The sequence below is a fragment of the Chanodichthys erythropterus genome, chromosome 3 (assembly GCF_024489055.1).
Source record: "Chanodichthys erythropterus isolate Z2021 chromosome 3, ASM2448905v1, whole genome shotgun sequence".
Taxonomy (NCBI): domain Eukaryota; kingdom Metazoa; phylum Chordata; class Actinopteri; order Cypriniformes; family Xenocyprididae; genus Chanodichthys; species Chanodichthys erythropterus.
The window spans coordinates 60518058-60540193 of NC_090223.1; the positions used below are offsets into that span (position 1 = coordinate 60518058).

General features: G+C 40.2%; 1 protein-coding gene and 1 pseudogene across 1 annotated transcript; one reads left to right on the forward strand and one right to left on the reverse strand.

Annotated features, from left to right (window-relative positions):
- Window positions 1-22136, forward strand: part of LOC137005151 (uncharacterized) — a 1346463-nt pseudogene that overhangs the window by 731645 nt on the left and 592682 nt on the right.
- On the reverse strand, window positions 10319-21302 carry LOC137014124 (gastrula zinc finger protein XlCGF57.1-like). Its single transcript, XM_067378283.1, has 3 exons — window positions 21155-21302; window positions 11927-12396; window positions 10319-10897 (listed from the first exon to the last, which is right to left on the reverse strand). Exons 1-3 carry the CDS (start codon window positions 21300-21302, stop codon window positions 10319-10321), a joined length of 1197 nt encoding a protein of 398 aa, XP_067234384.1.

The window sequence follows — 22136 nt, forward strand, 5'->3', positions numbered from 1 at the left end:
ATATTCCCTATCATTTTTTGAAGAATGTTTTCATAGTCTGCCTCAAACAAATGACAGTAGACATTGGCAAGGTTACTGATGGAGTCACAAATATGGATCTGGTAATCTCCAGCAGAGCCTCCTGGAAGTTCATCTACAGCAACAACATAACAGTTCTCTTTGGTGGTGAAATGTATGCTGTTCAAGTGGATTCTCTACTGTGTGGTTGCATCAAAACCCAGGGTAGAGTGTAGTGCTGGGCGGTATGACCAAAAATTTATATCACATTATTTTTCAAAATTATATCGGTTTCACGGTATATAACGGTATTTTTTTTCCCCTATGCATGACTGGGCGTTAACCACATTTTCTACTGATTGAGAGGAGGAAATACTGCAGTAGATTGACTAGAATACCCTGTTTTACTGTCATGATGAGTGAATATTGTAGAAAAATTCCACACTAGAGTTAATTCAGGCTTACAAAGCCCCACAAAATTATGCTGTGGGGAGACAACAACCAATAAAACACAGACCTGCAACACACTCATTACAGACACATGAATATTAAAATATGATCATGGAGATAGAGAAAAAAAAAGAGGGCACCTTAAGCATTTTAAAAATCTAACCATATATAACAACAAACTGCCAAAATGAGGGAGAAACGCGGAACAACATTTAGACCAAGGATATTTTCAGTACATTTAAGAGCACTACAGTCTCTGAACAAATGACACACGTCAGTTTAACACAGAAAGAATAGAGCAGTTAAATTTTTTGCGTAGTCTGTTTATTAACTTACATCGTCTTCTGTGTAGCAGAATAACAAACCGTGTCATCGCGGTCGTGATCAGACGTACAGTTCAGTGTCCTTTGCATAATGTTACATTTCATTTGAAGAAGACGTGATGAAATATGTGCGCATACACGCTGCTGGTTCATATGTTTAGAGCACTAGAGTATATGAAATAGATCCATAAAAAACTTAAACATGCTTGCTCCGGTCTACATAATATGATTCATGTGGAGAACATTGTTAATCTCACCACGGAGCTCAGCGCAGAAACCGCTCTATCTCGCACACCGCGTGTAGCTAGAATTCTCCGCTGTCATCAAGGGCTGAATCCGAAATCGCCCCCTATAACCTCAAATAGGGCATTATTTGAGGCGACAGCCATTTGTAGTGGTGTCCGAAACCATAGTGGACGTTATTGAGTGCACTCATTCAATCTCACATTGCACCGCAATAACGAGTGTACAGCCGATGTACACAAAACGGCTGTCCGAATTCACTCACTCGTTTTCATTCACTCTTTCAAGTGAACAATATAAGTGGATAACGTAGGGAATAGTGAATGAGGCTTTGGGGGTGATTTCGGACTTACTGTGATCTGTAGTCTCAGCTCCTAGACAAGCTGTCTCTTGATTAGCTCCTTTATTGCAATAAAGTAAAACTTCTGGAATCAAAGATATGTAAGAAGTTATTTTTTAACATAAAGAAGAAAACCACAACATTTGGTGACCCCGACGTGATTTGGTTTGAAGCTGAAGAAAACCGCAGAGCAGAGATTCGCTGATTGACCACAGGTGAGAAGTTTTATGCTTATTTAAATACTTGTGTTGGTCATCAGAGATGCTCAGTGTGGTGAGATATTGAAAGCTTCACCAAATTCAAAGAGCTAAAAGAAAATATCTTGATTCCAGAATACTTGCATGTAGTGTGACAGGCCTGATAAGGATATAAGTAGGATCTGTGTTTACTTGTCAAGAGGGCTGGCAAGTAATGCATGCACACAGTTGTCCTTCGTGCATAAGTTGATAAAGTTCGTGTTGAGGGAAGTGTAACGGACAAAGGTAGTATAAGATTTAAAAATTTGTGTTGAGGGAAATGGATCGAATAAAGATTGTATGAGTTTTAAAAATTTCACTGTGTTGACCCAGGTGAAAAAGAATTCTATTAAAAATATACTTTAATAAAGTGTACTAAGTATATTTTCTACATTTTGTACTATTTTCGTCAAATCCGAGTATAGTTAAGTGTGTTCAATTATGTATTAACTTCAACTTAACATCTATTTAACTACACTTCTAGTGTAAATAGTATACTAAAATGGAACAACTTTTTTTAAACTTCAAGTGCACTAAAATAAACTAATGAAAAAAAGATTCATGAGCAATTAAGCACACTTACAGTACAACTGCATTGTATTGCCTTTCTAATGGACATACATTTAAAAAGGCATTGAAGTGCAAATTATAGTTAAGTACATTTTGTGCATACTGCTATCATACTTATAATTACTATAAACAGTTAATTTAGTATGCCTCTGTAACATTTCAAGTGATCTACAAATGCACTTCCTAACTATATTTAGTGCTTTTAAAGTGTCCCACTATGACAATAATAATGTTTTTGAAGTGAAGTTCAATTGCAACCTAAACATAGACACGTACTTTCAGTGCAATGTTATTATAGTGTAAGGTAGAAACAAATTGAAAGTACATTTCATTTGTAATTTTATCCCCATTTTGTTATACTGTTATTACACTACAAGTGTATTACATTACAATTCAGTTCAAGTACATTAAATCAACAGATTACAAATTGCATTTCAGAAAAGGATCTTTATTATTAACACAAAAGTAACACACAAAAGCAGATATTGGCAAAAGAAGGAACCTTGAACAGTCGACTTTCTCTGAAATGCCGGGAACAGAACAATGGCAAACAACTTACTACACATGCATATCTACAGGTGCTGGTCATATACATTTACATTTAGTCATTTAGCAGACGCTTTTATCCAAAGCGACTTACAAATGAGAACAGTAGAATCAATCAAGTCAACATGAGAACAACAGTATGTAAGTGCTGTGTGAAGTCACAGTTATGACAGTAAAGTGCTCGTAGCAAGGTTTTTTTTTTTTTTTTTTTTTTTAAATACACAAATAGATGGAATAAAAATAGAAATCGAGGTAAGTGCTACTATTACTGGATCAAGTGGTGACGAAAAAGATACGTCTTTAGCATTTTTTTGAAAGTGGCTAAAGATTCAGCTGCTCAGATAGGCAGGTCATTCCACCAGCCAGGAACAGACCCGGAGAAGGTTCGTGAGAGTGATTTTGTGCCCCTTTGTGATGGCACCACAAGCCGCCGTTCACTTGCAGAACGCAAGTTTCTGGAGGGCGCATAAGTCTGAAGTAGCGAGTTAAGGTATGGCGGTGCAGAGCCAGCGGTCGTTCTGTAGGCAAACATCAGAGCCTTGAATTGCATGCGAGCAGCTACTGGCAGCCAATGTAGACTGATGAAGAGAGGAGTGACATTCATCCAGGCAGAAATGGCTGTCAGGCAACCTGCAATACGACCAGCAACCGTTGGATCATCTGGTTGGAATGAGAGGTAGAGTTGTGTGTCATTAGCATAACAGTGATAGGAGAAACCATGATCCTGAATGACAGATCCTAGTGATGACATGTAGATGGAGAAGAGAACTGGTCCAAGCACTGAGCCCTGAGGTACCCCAGTAGCAAGATGATGTGACTTGGACATATAATTAGAATATCGTGAAAAAGTTTGTTTTTTCATTGTAAATTATTTTAAAAAATGAAACTTTAATTTATACTAGATTCCCTACATGTAAAGTAAAACATTTCAAAAGTTTTTTTTTTTTCTTTTCAATTTGTTGATTAGAGCGTACAGCTCATGAAAGTCCAATATCTCAAAATATTAGAATATTTACATTTGAGTTTCATTAAATGACCATCCCTACAGTATAAATTCCGGGTATCTCTTGTTCTTTGAAACCACACTAATGGGGAAGACTGCTGACTTGGCAATGGTCCAGGAGACAATCATTGACACCCTCCACAAAGAGAGTAAGTCACAGATGGTCATTACTGATTGGGGTGGCTGTTTACAGAGTGATGTATCAAAGCATATTAAATCCAAAGTTGACTAGAAGGAAGAAATTGGGTAGGCAAAGGTGCAAAAGCAACAGGGATGACCACGAGCTTGAGAATACTGTCAAGTAAAGCCGATTCAGACACTTGGGAGAGCTTCACAATGAGTCAAATGAAGCCGAAGTCAGCGCATCAAGAGTCACCACACTCAGACATCTTCAGGAAAAGGACTACCAAGCCACTTCTGAAACAGAAACAACATCAGAAGCTTCTTACCTGGGCTAAGGAGAAAAAGAACTGGACAGTGAACAGTGGTCGAAAGTCCTCTTTTCAGATAAAAGTAAATTTTGCATTTCATGTTGAAATCATGTTCCCAGAGTCTGAAGGAAGACTGGAGAGGCACAGAATCCAAGCTGCTTGAAGTCTAGTGTGAAGTTTCTGAAGTTAGTAATGATTTGGGGGGCCGTGACGTCTGCTGGTCTTGGTCCATTGTGTTTTATCAAGTGCAAAGTCAATGCAGCCATCTTCCCGGAGATTTTGGAGCACTTTATGCTTCCATCTGTATGGAAGTAAAATAATGCCAAATGTTTTTGAAATAAAAAGCTTGTTGAATTGCACTATTTGAAAAAAATATGCATTACATTAGCTGTACTTGCATTTAGATGCACTGTATTTTTAAGGCTTGCATTTTTATGGGCTGAAATTCAACATGGTCGTATATTTAGGCTGTGAATATTTCAATTAAAAATATTTCACACACATTTTCATTATTAAAAATTCAATAATTCATATTCACCTTTTAGATTTCACTTCCAAAATATTCATTCTGTTTAAAAATACAACCTATAAAATTCAACTAGCAATTTTCAGTCCATTTTATTTCGCTTTACAAATTCGCTTCCACAAATTCAGTGGCTCAAATTCGGCAGAAAATTCAACATTTCACATCCGGGAACTGCAGGAAGAGCAGTAGAGTGCCGATGCATCATCTCTATCTGCTGTTGGTCTTCTTCACCAGCAGGTGCCGCTAGCGGCTGTTTAAGACGAGATCACGGCTAGTAAGTCATCATTCATTCATAAAAACAGATTTACAGAAATGGAGCAAGCGGTAAGTGAATGTGTGATGATTATCAGGGCCAGTATAAATGCAGAAAAGCTGATAAAGACACAAAAGCTGCATTTATGTTTAATTCAGTGTATTTACGCTTACTTTCCCAGTGTAGCTACAGCTTTCTCTCCAGTGAACAAGATAACGTTATTGCCCGATGCTGGTGTATAGATCAAACGTTAAATCTGAGATAGACATATATTTTTCTCTGTTGTTTAGTTTCCTTAACTTTATATCGCAGCGCTGTGTTGTAATACTAGGGCTTCCCTCATCCGTCATAGCTGCCATCAGGACATATAAACTCTTAACACAGCTTAATGGACTCGTACAGTGATATAAAAGACCAAACTCGCACCTCATTTGTGATGTAGGTTAGACTATATAGGCTCCAAGAAAGCAGATACTGGCATTAAGTTGATTTGACGCTGAACGTTTGATTATGATATTCGCAAATTTAGGGACTGTCTCTAAAGTTACAACATTATGTATTCACGTTTCTACCTTCAATAGCATTTAAAGAGAATGACTTAGTCACAAAACCAACTGTAAATTGTTCATCTAGGTGTCAGGTATAATGCAAACCTTTTAGATTTTTGATGTTTATTAAAATAAAAGGTAACACTTTATATTAAATAGTTGATATGAACGAACAATGAACTGCACTTCTACAGCACTTACTAATCTTTGTTAATGTTAATTCCAGCATTTACTAATACATTATTAAAATCAAGAGTTGTATTTGTCAACTTTAGTTAATGCACAGTGAAGTAACATGAACAATGAACTGCTGTATTTTTATTAACGTTAACAAAGATTAACAAATACAACAACAAATGTGTTGCTCATGGATAGTTCACATTAGTTAATACATTATGAACCTTACTGTAAAGTGTTTCCAAATAAACTGTCAAGTAATATGTAAAGATTGCTATGTATTTCACTACTGTATTGGATCATACAAAAAAATGCCATAATTTAAAGCTCAATAGCATTTGATGAGAATGATTTGCAATCACCAAAACTACCTGTGAAGTGTTCATCTATAGGTGCCAGGTCGAAGAGTGATGCACCCTTCTCTCTCTCTCTCTCTCTCTCTCTCTCTCTCTCTCTCACACACACACACACACACACACACACACACACACACACACACACACACACACACACACACATATTCAAACACACTCAACTCAAAGTACATGCACATATACTTTTTCTTTTTTTACACATTCATCACACAATTAGTTCTACTTAGTTAATTTTATTTCTAAATTTAATTTAAAATTTGTATAAGCAGGATAATCTATGATCAGGTAAAATAAAAAATGAACAAAGTAAAAAAAAAATTGTGTGATGAACGTGTAAAAAAAAAAAAAAAAGAAATAGTATATATGCATGTACTTTGAGTGGGGTGTGTTTGAATATGTATATGTGCATGTGTGTCTACAAGAGTTTGGTAGAAGGTAGAAACGTGAATACAGAATGTCGTAACTTTAGAGACGGTCCCTAAATTTGCGAATATCATAATCAAACGTTCAGCGTCAAATCAACTTAATCCCAGTATCTGCTTTCTTGGAGCCTATATAGTCTAACCTACATCACAAATGAGGTGCGAGTTTGGTCTTTTATATCACTGTACGAGTCCATTAAGCTGTGTTAAGAGTTTATATGTCCTGATGGCAGCTATGACGGATGAGGGAAGCCCTAGTATTACAACACAGCGCTGCGATACAAAGTTAAGGAAACTAAACAACAGAGAGAAATATATGTCTATCTCAGATTTAACGTTTGATCTATACACCAGTGTAACGCGCGCGTCACGGCGCAAGTGCAACCCTCCCTCTAAACAGTAAATAACGGAAATGAGCGGAAAAGGAATACACCAGTTCTAAATTTGGACCAGCGACCAGAAGATCAGACTCGCTCAAGAGACGGTGTTAGCAACAAGGGTAGAAAGAAATGATGACAACACTGGCTGCATCAAAAACAGGTAAGATGTATTAAAGGATATGTCAATAATGCAATAATAAAAGGGGAAAATCAATAAATAATAATAATAATGTCAGAGATTCAATACATCAAAAAGACAAAAAAACAAAACAAAACAAAACAAATGGATATAGTGACCAAAAAGGGGTAATGGAGAATGAAATAAATGAAAAGAATAAAATAAGTAAATGTGTTCTTCTTATAACCCTTATATAGTTAAATTTTCCATTTTTCTATTTTATTAATTGTTTATATTTCATTAATAAATCTCTTTTAACCTATTTAAGTTCAATCTAATAAAGCTAACCGACTCTTATTCTGCTAATATGGAATATAGATATATAGAATATAAAATTTATGTTTACCTATTTATTCAATTTGTTTTTAATTGGCTTATTTAATATATATAATAACTTTGAATTTGACTATGAATACAATTCTTCCAAATGACACTTTGAAATACTTTTTTTTTTTTTTTTCACTCTTGTTCTTCAGAAAAACAACAACAAAAATAAAATAAAATAAAACCAAATAATTTGACAGTGGAATATGAGAGTAGAAAATCAGAGAAGAAAAAAAAAAAAAAGAAATTACAATAGATAAACCTTAATGCTCACAATAAGAGTCCCAATGTGGATTAGGGTTTCACCAAACTTTAACTCAGTTCAGTGCTGCTTACACGAGATCCGTCTTCCGCAATTTAGTTCTGAGCAACACAGTTCAGTCAGGAAAACCGAAGGAAAAGCGTGTGCACAATCCTACCACTTTCTTGATTCACGTAGCTCGATCCTTATATGGGCATGGCTCGCCAGTTCCTGCTCGCAGGCTCTTTCTAGTGCAATGCAGGGACAGTTCAAGTTCAGTCTTCTTCGACGATCGTCCGATTCCAGAAAATATGCTGCACCCGACTCAAGAGATGATGGAAAGCAGAAGATAGGCAAAAGACAGACAGAGATGGGAAAGGAAAAAAAACAAAAACAAAAAAAACCCAACCTTGCAAAAGACAAGGCCAAAAATACAATTAGACATTCCGTTCAAGATATACATCATTACAGCAGTTAATCTGCGAATAAACAACATTTCAACATATTTAACTCCATGTTCATTTAACATTAACACATTGTAATTTGCATAAACACGCAAAGAGCATTTTTTCAAATGACGCGCTTAGGCCTCATCTGCCCGTATCGCATGTGCGTCACGATCAGCCATTTTTTCATAGCTTGAATACACGACAAAAAAACATTAAAATAACACTTGTAAACTGCTTAAAGTAACTTTTAAGCCTGAACATTAGTTATTTAACACATTCACTCGATATTCCTCCTGTTTTTAACAGAGGATTAGCTTTTATACATCTTACATATGTACTACAGTACATAATACAACCGCATTTGATGGTTAAACACCATTTACAGAACATTCATACAAAACTACCTCTGTAATTGAGGATTTAATCACTTTACTCACCAAGAGAATTCGAATTTTCTAGTTATGAAGTTTTCAGACAGGCAAAACTCCAACCTCTGGAAGTTTCTCTCTCCTTTAACAGTTTACACCAGCATCAACCGTGATAAACGATTGACGATGTTCAATTCACGTTTCTTCTCTCAAAATCTGTTATTTTTCTTAACAAAAGTGCTGATTTATGTGTTCTAATTCTGTTTTTCTTCTTCTTTTTCAGGACTGTGTCGTAACTGCTGTTTCTCTCTCTCGCATTCGCGCGTTCTCGCTTCGTCCTCTCTCTCGCACAGCTCCGATCATAGGGCGGGGCTAACTCTTCGCTCTCCTAATTGGACCAATCTCAAATTTGCTTTATTTGAATATTTTTCAAATTAGTTTATTTCTTTTTGAATTTATGCATTTTCCTATTTTCTATTTCACAAATGTTATTAAAATAAATTACTGATTTACATATTCATGAGTGTTATAGTTTTTATTCCCTTTTCTGTTTTTCATTTAAAAGGCTCTTAGTAACCTGGGTTACACCAGCATCGGGCAATAACGTTATCTTGTTCACTGTAGAGAAAGCTGTAGCTACACAGGGAAAGTAAGCGTAAAGACACTGAATTAAACATAAATGCAGCTTTTGTGTCTTTATCAGCTTTTCTGCATTTATACTGGCCCTGATAATCATCACACATTCACTTACCGCTTGCTCTAATTCCGCTTGCTCTAATTCTTCTAATTCTAATTCCGTTTTTATGAATGAATGACTTACTAGCGTTGCTTTGGTCTTCCTAAACAGCCGCTAGCGGCACCTGCTGGTGAAGAAGACTAACAGCAGATAGAGATGATGCATCGGCACTCTACTGCTCTTCCTGCAGTTCCCGGATGTGAAATGTTGAATTTTCTGCCGAATTTGAGCCACTGAATTTGTGGAAGCGAATTTGTAAAGTGAAATAAAATGGACTGAAAATTGCTAGTCGAATTTTATAGGTTGTATTTTTAAACAGAATAAATATCTTGGAAGTGAAATTTGAAATGTGAATATGAATTATTTAATTTTTAATAATGAAAATGTGTGTGAAATATTTTTAATTGAAATATTCACAGCTTAAATATACGACTGTGTTGAATTTCATCCCATAAAAATGCAAGCCTTAAAAATACAGTGCATCTAAATGCAAGTACAGCTAATGTAATGCATATTTTTTTTTCAGTTAGAGCAATTCAACAAGCTTTTTATTTCAAAAACATTTGGCATTAATTTACTTCCATAGTCCTACACCTTCCCTATTCAAATTACGGATCTAACACTTCTTCAACTCATACTCTTGGGTCCTGTTCATTGCCATTATAAAGCTCAGATGCAACAGGATATTTATTAATATTTCTTCAATTATGTTCATCAGAAAGAATTTAGTCAGATACTAATGACGTGAGGGCGAGTAAAGCTTGGGCTAATTTTCATTTGAAAGTAAACTAATCTTTTAAAGCTGCAATCCTTCACCTTTGGCGTTCTAGCAGTTAATAAACAAAACAGCATGCGTCCTGTGGAGGAACATTGTAGCCGGAGCTACTTCTTTCCGTTTATATCTATGGTGGTTCCCGCAGTTACTAGTGGTTTCTACTAGACCGGTCTAAAATAGTCTGAATATAAACACTTATTATAAGTATACCATAATGATTCAGTATTAGACAAAAACACAGTTTGGAAAATGGATTCATGTTGTACATTCTCATTATATATTTTTTGTACATTTTGAACAAAACTGTTAGACAGCAGCTTTAAGTAGAGTTAAAACCTTTACCCAAGTTGTATTAGATTGGTGATTTGTAACTTGTAATGGAGTAATTTTTGCTGTAAGATATCTGTACTTTTACTCAAGTATGGTTTTCAGGTACTCTTTACACTTCTGCTCTTTCCACAGTGACGACTTCTAAAAGAGTTCTCTTTCGAGTGAATTTTCATGTGGCACTTAAGGTCACCTTTAAATCTGAAACTCTTTCCACACTGATCACATGTAAAGGTCTTCTCTCCAGTGTGAATATTCATGTGTTGCCTGAGACTTTTTTCCTGTGTAAAGTTATTCCCGCACAGAGTGCAGGTGTGAGGCTTTTCTCTAGTGTGAATTCTCATGTGGGCTGTAAGATGTCCTTTTTGACTGAAACTCTGACCACATTGCTGGTGGGTGAAAAGTTTCTCGCCAGTGTGAATTCTCATATGGATTTCAAGCTTTCCTTTTCCACTGAAACTCTTTCCACACTGTTGGCAAGTGAAAGGTTTCTCTCCAGTGTGACTTCTCATGTGGACATTAAGGCTTCCTTTTTGACTGAAACTCTTTCCACATTGTTTGCAAGTGTAAGGCTTTTCTCCAGTGTGAATTCTCATGTGGATTTCAAGCTTTCTTTTATGACTGAAACTCTTTCCACACTGTTGGCAAGTGTAAGGTTTCTCTCCAGTGTGAATTCTCATGTGCAGTGGCGGTTCTACATTGAAATACACCCTGGGCGAGACCCCCTTCGACCCCCTTCGAATGTGCATTATTTGGAAGAAAGTCGAGGTGTGTGACTGACTTTAGCCTATTATTAATTATATTACTGGGCTGCGTTCCAGTTCGGTTTTAGACACGCTCTCGCGAACTTCCCTACACACTTCCCCTCGGGGGAATCCCTGCCGCCATTTTGAAGTGCGTTCCACTTTGTGAAGTGGACGAGGGAAGTTTATATGGACAGACCCTCGCTCCCTCGATTTTGACCGAGGGAGCGAGTCTACTTCATATGTACACTTCAGGCAGCTCCATAACCCACAATGCAACACGATTGTGACGTCACCGCATATCGCGTTTATTTTACCCCACCACAAACAACTCTATGATATATTAATTATTTTTTAAACATTTAAAACACACATATATACATATAGAATGCTGTATTAAACAATTTTGTAAGGGGAAAAAATAAATAATAAATCAGTTCCATTGCGGATTCCAAGTGATCAAGGGCTTAGGACGTTCCAGTTCAGCCCATACAAAGGTTCCGCCAGAAGTGGGCACTCGTGCAACGTAAGCAATGATGTACATCCGAGTCAACGAGGCCGAGTGAAGTTAGCGAGGGAAGGGCATTTAAAAACCGAACTGGAACGCAGCCTTGGTGTGAATCCCCCGTCCCCGCGCACCCCCCCGCCCTGTACGTTCCATTTGAGAGAGACCCAGAGGTGAAATGTCGCCCGCGTCTCTCGCCCCACCCCCTTTTACACTTCTCTCACAACACACAGCTTCTGTGCATGGTACATTTTCAGCAAGCAGGGGCGCCGGCAGCTGCAGGGAGCGCCAATTTGCCAATTCCACACACAGTGAAATTATATAAATGATGAAAAACCGCCTCGCGACCCAGAGGATTTTTTTTTTTTATCTGCTCGTGCTACCGCCCCCAATGTGTCACGAAAAAATTACGCCCCGGGCGGCTGCCCGGTTCGCCCGTGCCTAAAACCGCTACTGCTCATGTGGACTATAAGGCTTCCTTTATGACTGAAACTCTTTCCACATTGTTGACAGCTGTAAGGCTTTTCTCCAGAATGAATTCTGATGTGGGCTATAAGGCTTCCTTTCTGACTGAAACTCTCTCCACATTGTTTGCAGGTATGAGGCTTTTCTCCAGTGTGAATTCTCATGTGGACTTCAAGGCTTACTTTATGTGTGAAACTCTTTCCACACTGTTGGCAGGTGTAAGCCTTCTCTTGATTGTGAATTCTCATGTGGACTTTAAGGTTTCCCTTTACAGTAAAACTCTGTCCACACTGTTGGCAGGTGAAATAACTTTTAGTTCCTGTCTTTTGAGCTCTTTTTTGTAAGGAAGACTTTTTAACCTGTGACAATCTTTCTCCAGTCATGAAATCCTGATGTTCATCATAATGTTCTTTCTCTTCTTCCCTTTCATTAAGTTCATGACTCGCCTCTTTCAGTGTCATTAGGTCTAGGACAAAAATAGACAAAACAATTTAGACATTTAATGCATCAAACAACATGCTCTTTAGCACGGTGAACTAAAATGTGCTTTTAATATACTATATCTCTATTTAAAAATATATTTAGTTACCATTTGTAGATTGAACACTATGGGTTCATATAAGTAGTATCTAAATACATTTTCTAAATACAGAGATAGTATATTAAAAGCACATCTAAGTTCATATTTCATAGTGTCTCAAAATAGCACAGTTGAGTACACTTAGATGTTCTTAAGATTATGTTAAGAAATACTAAAGAAGACTTTTTAGTATATTAAAGGGAAGCCCGGAAAGTACTGCATAATTACAGCGAATGTACAGCATAACTTTCGATAATTATAGTGTACTTATACAGTAAGTACGTGTAAGTATAGGGAACAATATGTAATATGTAAAGGAATAAAGGGGTAACAACAAGGAAAATACTAAATTATTTATACTGTAAGTATTTTATAACTAAGGGGTACTTACACTTATGACAGACGACAATCTTACATTTGGGAGCAATTTAGCGATTAAGTTAAGGAAAGTAGAAAGATGTCACATTTACCCTGTAACTACATGAAATAAGAGCGTAACAAGATCCACTTTAATTTACGGCCTGTAATGTCATATTTACCCTGTAACTACACGAAACAAAAGCATATTTCCCCATTAAAAAAAGATTGCAATAGTTCTTTCTACTTGCCTTGAAACAACTTAATCAGTGCTAACTTAATCTTGCTAAATTGCTCCCGAACATAAGATTGTTGTCTATCATAACAGTGTAAGTACCTCTTAGTTCTAAAATACTTACAGTATAAATAATTTGTTATTTTCCTGGTTGTTACCTCTTTATTCCCAAGATTTTACATATTGTTCTCCTATACTTACACATACTAACTTTATAGGTACAATATAATTATCAAAAGTTACGCTGTAAATTCATTGTAATTATGCAGTACTTTCCGGGTTGTAATCTAAAGCGTTACCGTGGTTCATTGTGATTTCACTTTTTTTAACTTTAGTTAGTGTGTAATGTTGCTGGTTGAGCATAAACAGTATCTGCAAAGTTACAGCGCTGAGAGTTCAATGCAAACGGAGATATTGTCTTTTAAAGTTATGGGATTTTAATGCCTACAATAATGACTGGTTTGGACTACAACAAGCTTCTTCCCGGGTTGGTGACATCATAAACCCTGCAAAACACGCCCCCGGGAACACGCAACAAAGTGGGCGAGGCCATGTGGCGCAGCATAATGGAAGCGGAAGAGTTGTGTACACCAGACGTGAGCGGCATGTCAAAAGATAATAGAACCCATTATAATCAGTGATATTTTCTACACTGGATGCGGCACTGAAGAAGCTTCCAGAATGAGAAAACTGATGGTTTGCTGGACAAACTAGTTTTTCTAAAATAACTATTAAACTAAACCTAATCATATATGTAATTGATTATAATACGTTGTAATTAATTCACAATATATGTGCATAATTCCCTCTTGGGTCTATATATATATATATATAAACTGTATATCATAAATAATCATAAGGCTTTATCATAATTTATCATAAGGCATATATATATATTATCATATGTCAGCATCTAAACACTCTGACACAAATACTAAATGAAATACCATTCATAAACGTCCTTAAGAAAGCTGTGATTGCAGAGGTTCTGCTTGACCCTCTTCATCTGGGTCTGATTCGGGCTCAATTTGATACAGCAATATAGATGCCGTATCATGGGTGCAGCAGGCGCAATGATATTACGCACTGCCTGTGACCCCCTGCTTGCACAAGGAACTTTGCTGCCTTACCATGGGTGCAGCAGGCGCAATGATATTACGCTGCGTCTCTCACAAATGTCTCCTTGGTTGCAAGGCCTTGCAACCAAGGAGACATTTGTGAGAGACGCAGCGTAATATCATTGCGCCTGCTGCACCCATGGTAAGGCAGCAAAGTTCCTTGATTATTAAGCTAGTATGAGAGTATAGTTCCTAGTCATATCGGCCTAGTAAATCGCAACATTTCATTTTACATCGATCTCAGTAAATGATGTAACAACAGAAGAGTCAAGTTTAAAATAGGAAATACATTTTTTGAGCGAGATGCTAACGGTCTCATCCGATTCAATGAACTATGCTAAGCTATGCTAAAAGTGGAACCGTCAGACCCGGAGATCAGCTGAATGGATTCAAAAATGGTAAAACTCAACTGTTTAACTCTAGGGGAGTTGGAAAATGAAAAAAAGTGTTCTTTTAAATAACATTTTTCAAGGTACAACAGTACTGTAATATGAGAAAATTTCAAGTTCCCTTTCGTGGGAACTGTCGACGCTGCGTGGTAACGCATTGGGAACCTTCTGCGTGATGTCGTCACTGAAGCACTCATGTATCTAACCAATCGCGTAGCGAGACGTCAGAGACGGGTGACGTCACGGACCAGGAAACTATAAAGCATACCCGGATGCAGAGCACGCTAGCTTCTGTGTCTTCAACAAAGCGCTCTATGTTATCTTGTCTGTCTTATTTGGTGTTGTTTGTCCCGTATCACTACAATATCTCTTCGTCTGAGGACAAGAGTTGCACAAACACACATATATATATATATATATATATATATATATAAATAAGACAATTGTAATGGCGGAGGAAAAACGTTTCAGGAAGTGTGTGCATCCCTGCCCCAGATACATTCCTGACGGGGACACACATGATATGTGCGTTTTTTGTCTGGGGCTTGAGCATGCCCAGGCAGCTCTCGAGGGAGCTGTCTGTGTGCATTGCGAGAGACTAACCCTCAGAGTGTTGAGATCTCGCCGAGCACTCTTCGAGGAGGGTGCCTCGGCGAGCGTTCCCCGCGGGGCGGGTCCTGCTGCTGCTGAGGCGCAGCGCCGGCTACTGTCGTGAGGTTCGCAGATGGAGCTGGCGGAGGGGGTTGAGACGGGCCCAGCCTTATCTCGCCCTTTACCCGCCAGCCCCAGTGTCTCTTCTCAGGCGGCGGAAGCACGCGTTGCGGTTTCTTCCCCCCGGAGAGAGACACCGGCGCTTCACCTCTCTTCCTCCGAGGAGGTTGATGTGGTGAGCGTCGAAACTGGGGAAGAGGACCCGCCATCCTCTTCCCCAGCATATGAGGAGCTCCTGGAGGTAATGACCAGGGCTGTGGCCAAGTTAAAGATTGATTGGCCAGCAGAGCGGGCAGAACCGAAACCAAAAAGTAAGCTAGATGAGCGCTTTCTGCCCGCTCGGTCGCTACCCCAGCGTCGGGGTTTGCCGTTTTTCACGGACCTCCACACCGAGGTGTCGAGGTCGTGGAAAAGGCCCGTGCAGCACCGCGTATTCAGCCCCCAAACGTCTGTATATAGTAATATAGTGGGGTTGAAACGGCACGGTTATGCGGCGATGCCCCGGGTTGAAGAGACGCTTGCGGGCTATCTCTCGCCCGAGTCGGCATCGTCACTAAAAGCCCCGACGTTGCCCACCAAGCCCTTAAGAACAACATCAAGCTTGGTGGGCAAAGCATACACGGCAGCAGGTCAGGCGGCGGCATGTCTACACACCATGTCGCTGCTTCAAGCATATCAAGCAGACCTGCTGGGGGAGATTGATGAGAGCGGGGAGGCCACTTATGATTGTATTCAAGAGATCAGGATGGCAACTGATCTCGCTCTCCGTGCCACCAAAGAGACGGCCAAAGAAATCGGCCGGTCTATGGCAGCCTTGGTGGCTACGGAGAGACATTTGTGGCTGAACCTCTCGGACATAAGGGAGCGAGACAAAGCTGCCCTTATGGACGCGCCGCTGTCCCCTGCGGGCCTCTTCGGCGACGCTGTAAATACAGTCGTCGAGAGGTTCCAGGAGGCAAAAAAACAATCAGCGGCGTTCCAGAGGTTCATCCCCCGCCGCTCTATTCCCCCCGAGGCTGCTGAGCGGGAGCAGCCTCGGCCGTCCACGAGCTCCTCAGTGCACCACAGAGCGCAACAGAAAGTGAGTGTGGCCACTCGAGCTCCCCCACAAACAGCTTGGGGACCGGGTCGGTCCGCTCATAAGAAGCCTTCCAAGGGTAAAACGGACCTGCGGGCCGTTATCATCGCCAGGAAGGCTTCAAAGCGGTCCTGACATCTGTGGGTCAGGACCCAATGAGGGTGGTCCCCTCCGGAGGAAGCCGGGAAAAAATACATCTAATCCCCGCTTCCCTTCGGCACCCTCAGGGGGACAGTCCGTCAACCCTGCCACCCAGTGTGCGTCAGGGCACGGCGGTCCCCGCCGGTCCTTCGAGGAGGGCCGGCCACTTGATTCGGTTGTCTGCCGGCGCGCCGTGTCAGATCACCGAGCCAAGTGCTCAAAAAACACCAGAGACCAGTCTCAAGAGACTGGTTCCCTTAGTAGATTTTTTGGCAGAGTGGAAACTACTTCCAAATATATCAAATTGGGTGCTGCTCATGATAGAAAAGGGTTACAGAATACAGTTCGGGTCTCGCCCGCCCATATTCAATGGGGTCCTTCCCACAGTGGTGACCCCCGAGCAGTCTCTGGTGATGGAACAAGAGGTTATGACACTCTTGCAAAAAGGAGCTATAGAAAGGGTCCCTCCTCCCAGCAAGCTGTCAGGCTTCTACAGCCGTTACTTCATTGTTCCAAAGAAGGATGGAGGACTACGTCCTATCATAGATTTACGCGTGTTAAATCGCTCAATCCAGAAGCTCAAGTTCAAGATGCTTACACTCAAACAGATTATCCCACAGATCAGGTCCGAGGACTGGTTTGTGGCGATAGACCTGAAAGATGCATACTTTCATGTGTCCATCCATCCTTCTCACAGGAAGTTCCTGACAACACTGCTGTGGTCGCCTATATAAATCATCAGGGGGGTTGCTCCCTGAGAGCAGCTTACATCCCAGGGCGCCAAAATATGGGAGCAGACGCCCTGTCGAGGCAGGGCCCGAGGCCCGGGGAGTGGAGACTTCACCCAGAAGTGGTGGATCTCCTATGGAAAAATTTCGGTCGAGCGGAAGTCGACTATTTGCTTCGGGACAGTCAACCCAGTGTCCACTCTGGTACTCCCTCACCCATCCAGCACCTCTGGGGCTGGATGCCATGGTACAGACGTGGCCGAGGCGGCGTCTGTATGCATTTCCCCCGATCGCCTTGCTCCCGGGAGTTCTGGAGAAAGTACGCCGGGAGGGGGTCAGCCTAATACTGGTGGCTCCCTTTTGGCCAACCAGAATATGGTTCTCGGACCTAGTGTCCCTACTAGACGGCTCCCCAATGGAGCTTCCCCTCAGACAGGACCTCCTGTCACAAGCGGGCGGCCGGATAATACACCCCCGCCCAGAATTATGGAAACTATGGGCCTGGCCTCTGAGGGGGCCAGGTTCGTAGATGCTGGTCTCCCAACCGAGGTTGTGGAGACCATATTAAACTCCAGAGCTCCCGCCACGAGGAAGCTTTATTTATACAAGTGAAATCTGTTCTCTGCCTGGTGCAGACGTATTAATGTGGACCCTGTCCACGCCTCTATTAGCCACGTGCTTACATTTCTCCAAGAAAAGTTCTCGGAGGGCCTATCCCCTTCAACGTTAAAGGTTTACGTTGCGGCTATATCTGCCTTTCATATTCCCCTTGTAGGTGGCCTTTCGGTGGGTCGAGACCCCCTGGTCACTCGCTTCCTCCGTGGCACACTGAGGTTGAGGCCTCCAGTGCGCACAAGGGTTCCGGCCTGGGACCTGGCCGTGGTTTTACAAGGGTTGGCCGAGGCGCCCTTTGAACCAATAGAGGAGGTTCCTGAGAGGTTCCTCACTCTAAAGACTATTTTCCTACTTGCTATCACTTCTCTGAAAAGGATAGGAGATTTACAAGCACTGTCAGTTGCTCCCTCATACCTTGAATTTGCTCCAGGAATGGTGAAAGCATTCCTGCATCCTAGACCGGGCTATGTCCCTAAGGTCCCTACCCACGTTCCAGGTCCCATTGTGCTCCAGGCTTTCTGCCCTCCTCCTTTTAAATCTTCGGATCAGGAAAAACTAAATCTGCTCTGCCCTGTGAGGGCCTTGGATACTTACGTCCACAGAGCTGCCCTGTGGCGTAAGACTGATCAGCTTTTTGTCTGTTATGGGTCCCCTAAAAAAGGGGGCCCTGCATCTAAGCAGAGGATGAGCAAGTGGGTGGTCGAGGCCATCACACTTGCATATGATGCGGCCGGACAGCCTTCTCCTCTGAATGTCCGTGCCCATTCTACGCGGGGTATGGCGGCATCAAAAGCCTTGATGTCAGGTGTCTCCATCGGTGACATTTGTGACGCGGCTGGCTGGTCATGTCAGCACACGTTTGTAAGGTTTTATAACCTTGATGTCGGCTCCACTCCGGGGTCATCAGTTCTTCCAAGATAACCTGGCAAGTATTTGCCGCTACGGCACAGTTGGGATAGCGTTCCCAATGCGTTACCACGCAGCGTCGACAGTTCCCACGAAAGGGAACGTCACAGGTTACAGATGTAACCCTGGTTCCCTGAGTAGGGAACGAGACGCTGCGTCTCTTGCCGTACCCCCTGCATACTTGCGAGCATTTGTCTCAGACTTATCCAGAAGCTAGCGTGCTCTGCATCCGGGTATGCTTTATAGTTTCCTGGTCCGTGACGTCACCCGTCTCTGACGTCTCGCTACGCGATTGGTTAGATACATGAGTGCTTCAGTGACGACATCACGCAGAAGGTTCCCAATGCGTTACCACGCAGCGTCTCGTTCCCTACTCAGGGAACCAGGGTTACATCTGTAACCTGAGACGTTTTGTTCAGTTATGGCACCACCGAGTGAAACAGTCCCACCGCTTTTTTTATTTTTTTTTTTTTTTTTTAAGTCAAGCTTGGTAAAAAATATAATTTATGAGTTCCAGACATTTACATTTTTGAGCACATGTCCAGAAAACTACCTATGTCCGATTTTATTTTTACACTTACAATCAAAATTTTGAATTTTGGCTTATTAAATAAAAATTCTGTCTTCTACTCATCATTATGTTTTTCCAAACCTATAAAAGTTTCTTTCTTCTGTTGAATACAAATTTTGAAGAATGTTGGTAACGAGATAGCTGACAGTTGCAATTGACATCCATAATACTTTCGTCCTATTGAGGAAGTCAATGGGGGCCGTCAACTGTTTGGTCAAGATTCTTCAAAGTACACTATATTGGCAAAAGTATTGGGACACCCTTCCAAATCATTGAATTCAGGTGTTCCAACCACTTCCATGGCCACAGGTGTATAAAATCAGGCACCTAGCTATGCAGACTGCTTCTACAAACATTTGTGAAAGAATGGGTCGCTCTCAGGAGCTCAGTGAATTCAAGCGTGGTACCGTGATAGGTTGCCACCTGTGCAATAAGTCCATTCATGAAATTTCTTCACTACTAAATATTGTCAACTATCAGTGGTATCATAACAAAGTGGAAGCAATTGGGAACAACAGCAACTCATCCACAAAGTGGTAGGCCACGTAAAATCACAGAGCAGGGTTAGCGCATGCTGAGGCTCACAGTGCGCAGAAGTCACCAACTTTCTGCAGAGTCAATAGCTACAGACCTCCAAACTTCGTGTGGCCTTGATTAGCTCAAGAACAGTGCATAGAGAGCTTCATGGAATGGGTTTCCGTGGCCGAGCAGCTGCATCCAAGCCTTACATCACCAAGGAACTTGACTGGCCTGCACAGAGTCCTGACCTCAACCCGACAGAACACCTTTGGGATGTATTAGAGACTCTGAGCCAGGCCTTCTCGCCAACATCATTGCCTGAACTCACAAATGTGCTTCTAGAAGAATAATTCCCATAAACACACTCCTAAACCTTGTGGAAAGCCTTCCCAGAAGAGTTGAAGCTGTTATAGCTGCGAAGGGTGGACCAAATCCATATTAAACCCTACGGATTAAGAATGGGATGTCATTAAAGTTCATGTGCACGTAAAGGCAGGTGTCCCAAAAATATTTGGTCATATAGCGTATCTTCTTTTGTGTTCAGCAAAAAAAAAAAAAAGGTTTGGGGCGACATCAGAACGAGTAAACAATGACAGAATTTTAATTTTTGGGTGAACTATCCCTTTAATGTTTATTGATAAAATCCATGCTAATTTACTTAGTTTAACACAAAATTTTCTGAACTTATTTTAGTTTGTATCAGTACTTTTTAATCATTTACAGAATATTAACCAAACATGTAAATGACAATCATGACAATTTCATACAATTTCACCTCTAGCCTCAATCTGCTTATTAATTTCTAACCTACACCCGTACCACAAATGACAAGGTAAATATTTTTCACTGGTTTCATCAAATATTATCAGTTCACTCGGTTATACTTCAAAATGTTTTACACACTTCCACTGCTGACTTTCCTCCATATGACACACACATGAAATGATTATTGATGTAAAATATTTAAATTAGGACTTATTTATTGCTTGATTTAATGTTCAGTTCCTGCTATTTATGTTCAGCATGCACTTTTTATGTTCAGTAAAGCGCTATTTATGTTCAGTACAGCACTTTTGAGCATGAACAGAAAAAAAATACTTTCATTGTTCTCTATCCATAAGTAGATATTGGGTTTAATGTTGCAAAAAAATAATTATTTCATTTTGGCTACTTCTGTAATATTCTCTGTAAGATTATACTTCTGTATATTCTCTATTTCTGTAGAGCTGGACATTTTAATAATGATCAAAAGTTCAGCTGTGAGAATAAAACCAACCTGTTTGTTCCTCAGTTTCTTCATGTTTCATACTCAAGGTTTCTTCAATCTTCATGTCTTCAGTCTCCTCTTTAATCATAATTTCTTCAGTCTCTTCTTTAATAAAATCAGTCTTCATGTCTTCAGTCTCCTCTTTAATAAACACCATCTTTAAGAAGAGAATGATTAACAGTTGAGGTGTAACGTACACATATTCATACTGAACAGTTTCGGTACAGGGCTTTCGGTATGTTGCTCGAAGCATTACATTGCAACATTAAGTTCTCCTATTAATCACAATAAGCGCTGCATTTTGTTACTTTCGACAAGAAACAAAGTGCCATCCTTTAAATTCTGTCTACAAAATCATGAAATTTAAACAGAAAATGCCATTTTGGCGCTCTTTGTGTTGTGACAGATCACTGTTAAAACCGGCAGCACGAGCATCTCTTCCTCTTTAATGTTACAGAATTAAACATGAAAAAACAGCTGAAGGTATGTAGAAAAGATACAGTACAACTTACAGAAATTGCCATATTTCATGTAATCACTCAATCAGTGTTTCAACGGCAGAAAGACGTCAATAAATCAGATAGTAAAAAATATTTACCTCAGAAAAGCCATTCAGTGTCCACAGCTTGTTAGTTCACCAGAGAAATTAACTTTTAGTTATAATTTAATTTAATGTATTTAAAGACAAAAACCAAATTTGTTCAGTAAACTACTGTTTAATAAAAAAAACACACATATCACATATACCTGCTCTACAGAAAACCGTACCGAATCGTGACTTCAAAACCGAGGTAGCCTATAATTTATCCGTAGTAAATTTTTAGTTATAATTTAATGTATTTACAGACAAAAACACAATTTGTTCAGTAAACTACCCCATACTCGTAAAAAAAAAAGAAAGAAGCAATTTTATGTTTTCTCCCCACCTGCAGTACAGAAAACCGTACTGAACCGTGACTATGTACCAAACTGTGGGTTTGTGTACCGTTAC